Source organism: Petaurus breviceps, unplaced genomic scaffold, assembly GCF_028583685.1.
Source record: "Petaurus breviceps papuanus isolate PSGF00001 unplaced genomic scaffold, PetGlider_PUasm1.0 227, whole genome shotgun sequence".
In the NCBI taxonomy this organism is placed as follows: domain Eukaryota; kingdom Metazoa; phylum Chordata; class Mammalia; order Diprotodontia; family Petauridae; genus Petaurus; species Petaurus breviceps.
Genome location: NW_027185896.1, coordinates 11,974,145 through 11,983,555, shown reverse-complemented (window position 1 = coordinate 11,983,555; position 9,411 = coordinate 11,974,145). Strand labels below are relative to the sequence as shown.

The following is a 9,411-nucleotide window of genomic DNA, read 5'->3' as shown; positions in this document are numbered from 1 at the left end:
GAGACAGAAGACACTATCGTAACCCTCCGCTCCCTAATCCCATTGGTGATGACTAATGGTACAATCCCACTCCTCCCAGATCGCTGCTGCTCTTGGCATCATCCATACCGAGTGGGCTAATGGGCGGAGGCGCAAATAGGAGAGAAGGTCGATATCCAAAATTCCAATCAGAAATACATTGTTTCATTAGCACAATGAGAGACCCCGCCCCAAAGAGGCGCTCGCCTCTTTGTGTTCAGGACTTAGGGGGAAGAAGGCAATGGCCAGACATTTTAGACTTCCGCTAGTTCTGGGCCACCTTGAGTCCCTCTGTAGCCATTTAGTATTCAGACATTGGACCAGGAAAGGCCAGTCCCAAGGACTGGGAGGGTGGTGCCAGAGGTCCGGACACATGGAAAGGTGGAGGAGGTGATGGGTAATCCTGATCCAGGATCCTAGGGATGCGATCCTGGAATCCAAAAGCCTTGGCTCCCCTCCCCATAGGGCTCTTGGCTTTCTGGGCTGCGCTACCTATGACATCATCGCCAGCCAATCAGAGGCTTCGCTGGAGTTCCTACCTCCACCTCCTGAGTTGGGGAAGTTATGGGCGGGGTTAAAGAGCCTGGACTAATATTCCCAGTAGGCGTTGGCTACTCTCTAGGACCCCTCCCGAAGCCCAGTTTAGTGGTTGCCCTTGACGTAAAGTGTGTTGAGGTCCTATTCTCGAAGCAGTTCGGATTCTTCCTTTTCCTAAAGTATTAGGGGGTAAAACCGGATTTTGTTTCAAAGATCCTGGGTTCAAATTATGTTCTTACTAGCTGTGAAGCGGTAGACAAATCTTTCTGAATTTCTATTTCCTCCTAAGTTAAATAGGGAATAATACCTACCCTACCTCCTCACAGTTTAAGGACAGTGCTTTGTAAACTGTGAGGTGTTAAATAAATAGAAATTATGGCTTTACCGGGGATTTCATCTTTGTAAGGCATTTCCTCTATTGAAGTAGGTCATCACCTATTCTGAAATTTATAGTCCTAGAGAGCTGTCTAGGGAAATTGAGAAGTTAAATGACTTCGGAAGGGTCAGTAGATGTCAGAGACAGCTTTTAAACCCAGGATTCCTTGCATCTGAAGTCAGCTATCTCTCCATTAGGCCACACTGCCTCTGTGGTAGTCAGAGTTGCAAAGAATCCCTCATTTCCTTCAAGAATTCACTTGAGCTTCACCTTCTACCCCAAACCTTTCCTGAGCCCCACTCCTAACTTCTAGTGCCTTCCCTCTTTAACTACTTATCTAGAGATATTTATTCTGTTTATACTTATATATTATGTACATGTTGGGTTGTCTTCCAATGTACAACATAAGTTCCTTGAGAATAGAGGTTGTTTGATTTTTTGTCTTGTATCCCAAGCATCCAGCACAGTGCCTGCCATATACGTAGTATATGCTTAATAATTTTTTTTGAATTGTAGTACAGACAGCAGTAGCAATGCTAGTGGTAGTAATGCCAGACTTAAATTCTCACTCCCGAAGGAAGCCCTAATCACCCCCATAGTACCTTGAGACTTGATGTACTTTTCCTGTAATGATAAGTATCTCTGATGTACTTATCATATAATGTTCTAAAACTCCCCTCTCCTTAATGCACACAATCTCAGTCTTCCAATTCTTCCTGCATGGCTCCAGCCTGACCTCCAATTCCTCTCTAAGCATTCATTACTCTGGCCCCTGGACTGTCTGTCTCTCTTCCAATGAACAACTCCAACTCCCCAACCCCCTAACCTTACTTTAAGGCGACATTACTCTGGCTCCTGAAGGAGCTTAATAAATGCTTGTTGGTTTCCCAACATGTACAACTCTACCCCTTCTCCACACACACAGCTCTGACCCACAGCCTTGCCTTCCAACAGACAGAGCCAGCCCCTAACTTGTCTGCCTGAATAGCCACAAGGTCCAGCCACTACCCCAGATATGCACAGCTCTGGGTCCTCTTCTCCAAACTCATATACCTTTGACTTTCCCTTCCTGGGATACATTGCTCTTATTTCCTCCAAAGAACCAATAGGACTCTGACTCCCTCTGCTGTTGAGAAGCAGACTTACCACCTACCCACAGAGGCAGGAGGCTTTTGAAGGAAAGGGATAACACAAAATATAAACAAGCTAAGGTGAAGCTGTCCAGATTCCAGGACACACACAAGAGCCAGTATCCTACAAGCTGACTATCATCAAGCTCACAATCTAGCAATGACTATATAACAAAGTTCAATTCAATAAGCATTTATTGAACACTTCCCGTGTTCCAGGAACTCTCTAGATGTTGAGGATGAAGACGAAATGAAAAATAGTTCTTATACTCAAGGATCTTACAAAGTGAAGTAAACAGAAACAGGAGAACAATAGATATGAGAATTACAATAATGTTAATGAAAATAACACTGAAAGAAAACTTAATACTCTGTGTAATTGTAATGACCAATGATGAATGTAGCCACCATCCAAGGAAGAGAGTGGAATAATGGAAAGAATACTGAATTTGAAGTCAAATGACATAGATTTGTATATATGTGTACATATTCATGTACATATATAAATTGGAGTCAAACTCCAATTCTGCTACATGTGACTTTGGGCAAATCACCTCCCCAACTTTGGCCTGTTTTCTCATCAGGCTTCAACAGAGGCAGCTGGTGGCTCTAGTGATTCCAGCACTGTCTTGGAATCAGGAAGACCTGAATTTAAAACTGACCTCAGCCACTCACTATCTATGTGAGCCTGGGCAAGTTACTTAACCCCTGTTTGCCTCAGTTTCTCCAAACTTAAAATGGGGATAATAATAAAGCACTTATCTTATGAGTTCTTGTAAAGATCAAATGAGATAATATTTGTAAAAGTTCTTAGCATAGTGCCTCATAGTACTAGGAAATGCTTATTCCCTAATTCCCTATGCCATCTGTAAAATGAAGGACTTGGAGGGAGATGTCTCCAAAGTCTCTTTCAGATCTATGGAATGAACAAGACAGCTGTCTTAAAATATTGGAAAGAATGTATTTGGAAGAAGGAATCTTATTAGACATCTCAAACCAGATATCTCAAAGACATCCTAAACTCAACATTTCCAAAACTGAATTCATTGTCTTTCCTCAAGTCTCCCCCTTCTAAGCTTCATTATTACAACTGAGAACAAAACTATTGTGGTTTAGACTCATGCCCACCAGGGACATGAAAAACTGTTTTGGTTTCATGATGCATTGTAGTAGAACCATCTCAAAGAATTCAGAGTCAGATCACCTCTAATCCAAGTAGAGGCATATATTGAGATTGCTGCCTCTCATGAAGTGGGCTAAGTTCCAAGAGGAACCAGCAACTTCAGAAAAAACAAGATGGATTTTTATAGGGTAAATAAGCAATTACATAACAGAAATTATGAATATTAAAAAGGCAGGAGGGGCTTGTTAAGGGATTAGGTAATAGGGGAGGGGTCCCAGTCACAATGGAACTGTGCATTCAATTACACACAATGCATATAGAAAAACCCATTGGGTAGTATGTATGTATAATAATGATATAATAAGCCTTTCTACGTCAGAAGCTTACTCTAGGTCAGTTCTTTACTATTGCTGTTCAGGTGCCTTCATAGGGAAAGTCCCTTCTCTTGCTTTGGGGTCCACATCCTGCTTGGGCATCCTGGTGCTTCTGCTTTCTGATTGGCTGAATATTGTGGTCCTGTCTGAGACTAGATGGATGTGGTTGTGGTTGAGTGCATGGACACACCTACTGTTTCTGTGGGAAATGTGAGGAATGGGTCTGGGGGCAGTGGCTAGCTAGAGGCAATGACTGGGGTCCCATCACATGGACATGCCTGCTGTTCTGTGAGAAATGTCAGTTCATAGACACACCTGTTGTCCTAGTGAGCAGTGAAGTATATATGAAGAAGTTAGGATATTGAGTGGGGGAGGGAAAGTGGCTAAGTAGGGGCCAGTGGGTCTGCTGTTCAGTGGGGTCTATAAGGAAGTTAGAATATTGGGGTAGGGGGCAACTTTATTAGGATTCCATCACCACCACTCTCCTGATAAGCTTGAAACTTAAGTGTTATGCCCCCACCATATCCAATCTGTTGCCAAGTCCTGTTCATTCTATCTTTATAACCTTTCTCATATATGCCCCTCTTCTCTCCTATGACACTGCCACTATCCTGGTAAAAGCCATCTATCCCTGAGCTATCTCTAGAGTCTGATGGTTGGTCTCCCTGCCACAAATCTCTCCCCACTCTAGTCCATCCTCCTCTTTCCTGTCAAAGAAATCTTAAAGTGCAGACCTGCATGTTGTTCAGTCGTTTCAATCATGTCTAATTCTTTGTGACCCTATTTGGGGGTTTTCTTGGAAAAGATGATGAAGCAGTTTGCCATTTCCTTCTCTAGTTCATTTTATAGATGGGGAAACTGAGGAGAACAGGGTTAAGTGACTTGCCCACAGCTAGTGAGTGTCTGAGGTTGGATTTGAACTAATGAAGATAAGTTTTCCTAATCCCAAGCACAATTCTCTATCCACTGTGCCACCTAGCTGCTGCAATGAGGACAATAGCCTCTCTCAGTTTCCTGTGTTCAAGGGAGGAGGACAAAATACTGAAGTGGAAAGAAAGTCTTCTGACCTTTGTTTTCCAAATTGATGCCCATGAGTGCATCAGCCCTGTTCATGTGTCTGTCTCTTTTGTACCTATTCCTTCCTATTCTTAGGTGAAGGAATATGACTTTGTCAGTTTCAAAAAATACAAAGCACATGCCATTAGAGGTCCAGGAACTGGAACCCATACCAGAGTTTTCTGGCAGTGAGTCCATTATGAAATGACCTACAAGATTCAGCTCAGCCACAAGTCAGACCCAACCAACAACTCTGGTACTATTTTCTGGGGTGACTTCATCCACGGGCTATGCCACATTTAGGTGTGAACTTGGTGAGACAAAAACTTTGTAGAAACTTGAGCTCACTCTCCCCAGGGACTAAGGTGATACAGGAGAGAGTGTGCCCCCAGTTCAAGAGGAAGTTTTGTGCTTCTATTCTTGCTATATCCTTTCAATAAATATCTTTCTGTAAAAGCTAATTGATGTTAATTGGTTAAATTGATAGTGAAGCACTAATCTCTGGGTCGGGGTAGGACTAACTCTAATTGGTAATTAATATTGAAGAGAATACACACCATAGATGCTGAAACCAATGGTATTAGAGAAAACTTAACAACCCCTTAGCTAACCTCCCTCTAGGGTACTCAATTTTCCAGTCCCAGTGGGAGTTAAGATAAGTAACCCTAGAATATAGATGTAGGCCACATGTATATGTACTATTAAATATTTAAGCCTTCCTCCCCACCTCTACAATGGAATTATTATCATAATGAAGTTGTGGAAGGCTTGAATGCTAAGCCGTAGAATAATATATATTTTATTGCTAAAAGAAACTTTTAGAAGTTGTTTAGTACAAATAGACTCAAGACAAAGCATTTGCATAACTTTGGTTCCCTACTGCTTCTCGAATAAAAACCATACTCCTTAGCCTAGCTCCGGACTTGATTTTCCAGCCTTATTTCACATTATTCCCTTTCACAGACCACAGACAGCAACCTAACCAGACCCTGAGCTCCTCCTTCCCTTCTTCCTTCACAAGGATCTCCTCAGTGTCATACTCTTAGGTACTACTCCTTTTAATTCGATCTACTCCAGCAGAAATGGATGATTTGTTGTTGTGTCTGATGATGGTGTTCTCCAATCGCGTCCTAGCTTCTCCTGCCTCAGTGCAGATCAGCCTCCATACTGAAAAGCACTCCTTCATCTGGTGATTTTTGAAATCTCTATTCCTTTAGCGCTCAGCTCAATTACCACTTCCTCCATGAAGTCTTCCCTACCCTCTCCAGTTGGATGTTCTCTCCCTTTACTCAGATTCCCTGAGGGCCTTTTTTCTACCTCTGCCTCCTTTGCTCTCCTCACTCTCAATCCAGCATCATACTAATCAGTCTGCATGTCATATTCCCCTCCTCCTTCTCCCCTAGGCCCGGCTCTGTAGAAGGTAAGATTTTTATGGACAAGGACATTGTTTCATCTTCTAGCACTAAGCACAAGGCTCCATTTGTACACAGTAAGTGCTTAGTAAACATTGCTTTAATAGGTTATGTGTTCCTGCCCACCACATGATACTTACCTTATTAGTGCCATGATAAAAGAGAGCTTTTCTGGCATTACAGATATGTGCACTTATCTCCTTCCCTTCTCTGGACGGGGATTATGGGGAGCACACTGCATATACTACCAGTGTCCATTGATATATTGGTTAGTTCTGTCGAACTGCTTTTTTCACCTCTAATTTTTCTTCTGTTTACAAGGAATGACATTCTGGATAGGGGATATATTCAGAAGTGAAGTTGTTGGTGCTATAAAATAAAAGGTATCAATAATTTTTTTTAATTTAAAATGGGAAAAGAGATGTGTACTGGTAAGTTATGAAAAGTATCCTTCATTGTATTGTGTTGTATTGTATCCTACGTGGCTGCCTTCCCCTAAGCACCCTTCAAGTCCAACCCCCTTATTTTACAGATGAGGAAACTGAGGCACAGCAGCCAATTGCCTAAGATTGCATCAATAATAAATGGCAAGCTCAGGATAGGTGGTAAGAGTACATGCCTGGCCATATGGGCTTTTATTGGCAGCTCAGGAAGCTGAGACCTCTGGAGAATCCTGTTCTGGAGACAGGAAGCTTATGGAGACAGGCAAGGAAGCAGCGTGTTCCTGACAACTCATCCCTGCCCCCCCACCTTTAGGGCCCACAAGAGAGGGTGAACTGACTCCACATACACCTTTAGGGAAGGCAGAGGGGTTGCTACAAAATGAACTTTCTGCTCCAAGCATTACTCCCCACCATCATACCACCTACAGGGAAATTATTTAGTTTGGTAGAAAGAGACTTGAGTCAGAGTCAGATGACCTGGGTTTGAATTTTGGATCTCTTTACTTACTACCTAGGTAACCGACAAGCCACATCCTTTGTATAAGTTTCTTCCTCTATTATTAAAAAAAAAAAGTTCGGATCAGATCTCTAAGGTCTCATCCAGCTCTAAAATTCTACAATTTTAGCCCCCTTTACTGGTGCACTAGGGGTGGGGACAGACAAGCTATAAGCAGATGAACTTGGTCTCCCAGTAAATCATCTCCCTACCCTGACCTCCAATGGTTAAGACATCAGACCCGATTTGAGGGGCAGACTGGAGTTGGGCAGTTTATGGAAACAGAAACCTTCCTCTCTTATAAATGCAAGCTATTCTACCCCCACTCCACACATTACCTCACAGGGTTAGGACATCATTACCAATGGCCAGAAAGGGGAGGGGCTGGATAGAAATCAGATATGAGAGGAGGAAAATGGGATGTAAAGATGTTCCCACCCCTGTCCCAAACAGGGAAAGGGACAAAAGGGTAGACCCTAGGATCATAGAAAACAATCTCTCCAAAATTTTGTCTGAGCTCTCTCCCTCAGGCTGAATATCCAAGGCTGACGCAAAATAGGAAGTTGCAGGAAGGGTGAAGGGGACACAACCTCCTTTCCCCAAATAAGCTCCCTAAGGTTTAGGTCATTGTCACAGATGCAAGTAACAATTATTAGGACCTCTGAACATCTCTCTTAATTCATAACGACTGCATCAGCCCCCTGGCTTTCAAAGAGTGCAAAGAAATTGTAAATGATGTAGTCAAGACATGGTTCAATTTATAGCTTTGATCCTTGCTGTGTTGACCTTGGGAAAGTCCCTTCTCCTCCATAAGTCTCAATTTACCCAACTATAAAATGAGTCTTTTGGAATAAATTATTTCTAATATATAGGTTTCTTTCCACTGCGAATTCTTTGATTTTATGTTTCCCAGTCCCTAATCCTGGTGAGAGTCCCTTTTCTTCCCTCCCCCTTCCTTCTCAGTCCCCAGATGCAGACTGGGCAGAAAAATCCCACAACCTAGGGATGCTTGTGAGTGATTTATTCATCTATTTTCCAGTCTGGCTGTGCTATAAGCAGTTAAGAAAATACACGTCCCTTTGAACATTCGTACATTTTTTACAGAGAAAACAAAACCTGATGTTGGTCAGACCATCCCAGAGTGGAGCAGGGCTACGATGGCTCCCTGAGTGCCAGGGGGCAAAGGCTCCCAGCCCACAAGAAGGCCTGTTGGCTCCCTTCCTTAGCCTCCTTCCCAACTTGGGGTTAGACCCCAATCCCAAGGGGCACTGGGAGAGGGTGGGAGGACAGGTGGACCCTGAAGGCTGGGGGGCAAAGCTAAGGCAAGAAGGCAAGTGAGAAGAATAGGCAGGGAATAACGGAGGCAGCCTCAGTAAGGTCAGGCCAGGGCTTGACAAGTCTGCTCTCTGTCAGGCCATAAGAGCAGTGTGGGCAGGGCTAGGTAATAAGCAGCAGTGGGAGGAGAGATAGGGAAGACAGAGGCCTTGGGGGAGTGTCAGGCCCTCACCCCCCAAGGAACACCCAGAACCTTCCCCAGCCCCACAGTATTTCCAGTGTTTTGTTGTTTGTTCTTGGCCTCCCCTTCTCCCTGTACCAAAGAACACCCAGAGAGCCTTAGCCCTTCCCAATGTCTCCAGTGCTTTTTGCATTTTTGGGGGGTGGTGAACGGGGGTGGTTGAGACCGGCTCAGCTTCATTCCCCCCATCCCACAACTCTGTGCAAAACGTTCTGGGCCCCCAAGGCCTAGGGTGAGGGCATCAAGCCCCCTCACCCAGAAGTCTCCAGGTCATAGAGTGGACATTGAGGGGTAGGAGTCTAGGGCTTGGGGTGAGGGAAGATGGCCGAGAGCAGAGGCAGAGGCAGGTAAGGGGCTGAAGGTTAGCTGGTGGATGGGCAGAGGAGAGCAGGGAATTCCTCGCACATGTGGCGGACAATGGTCTGATCTGTATGGCTCTGCAGTCCACCCTCCTCTTCGGACAGGATGCGCCTCAGGGTGGCCCTCAGATCTGGCAGCCGGTGGCCGTGCTGCAGGTAGGAGGTGGAGCGGATGAGGCCGTGCATCAGAGTCAAGTACTGCATGCGCAGCTGGGGAGGGAAGCCAGGCCAGAGAGTCTCGTCATTCATCTGGGTCTGAGTGTTTGTGTGGCAGGAGGAGGTGACAGGTATAGGACAGCTAGGGGTAGGAGAGAACCCCAGCACCAGAACCACCACAAATAAGGACCCTGAAACCACAGATAATTCCAAAGGCAGAGGCCCCAGACCACTGACATACTTCAAAGTGTGAACGAGTGGCCAAGCTCTTATGCCTGGCTTTGAAACACAAATTATGATGGATTTGGGGAACAAATTTACCCTCCTAAAGTACTGGGTGCAGGGTGCGTTCATGCGTGCGTGCGTGCGTGTGTGTGTGTGTGTGTGTGTGTGTGTGTGTGTGTGTGTGTGTGTG

The 9,411-nt window shown here is 44.6% G+C and overlaps 1 protein-coding gene across 1 annotated transcript in view; it reads right to left on the bottom strand.

The window, feature by feature from the left end:
- Positions 1-7,973: 7,973 nt before the first annotated feature.
- The window catches only part of NCKIPSD (NCK interacting protein with SH3 domain), a 29,666-nt gene continuing 28,228 nt past the window's right edge, over positions 7,974-9,411 (bottom strand). Inside the window, exon 13 of the mRNA XM_069095783.1 lies at positions 7,974-9,050. Coding sequence (XP_068951884.1) covers positions 8,844-9,050 — 207 coding nt within the window. The 3' untranslated portion in view covers positions 7,974-8,843. The remainder of the gene's footprint in view (positions 9,051-9,411) is intronic.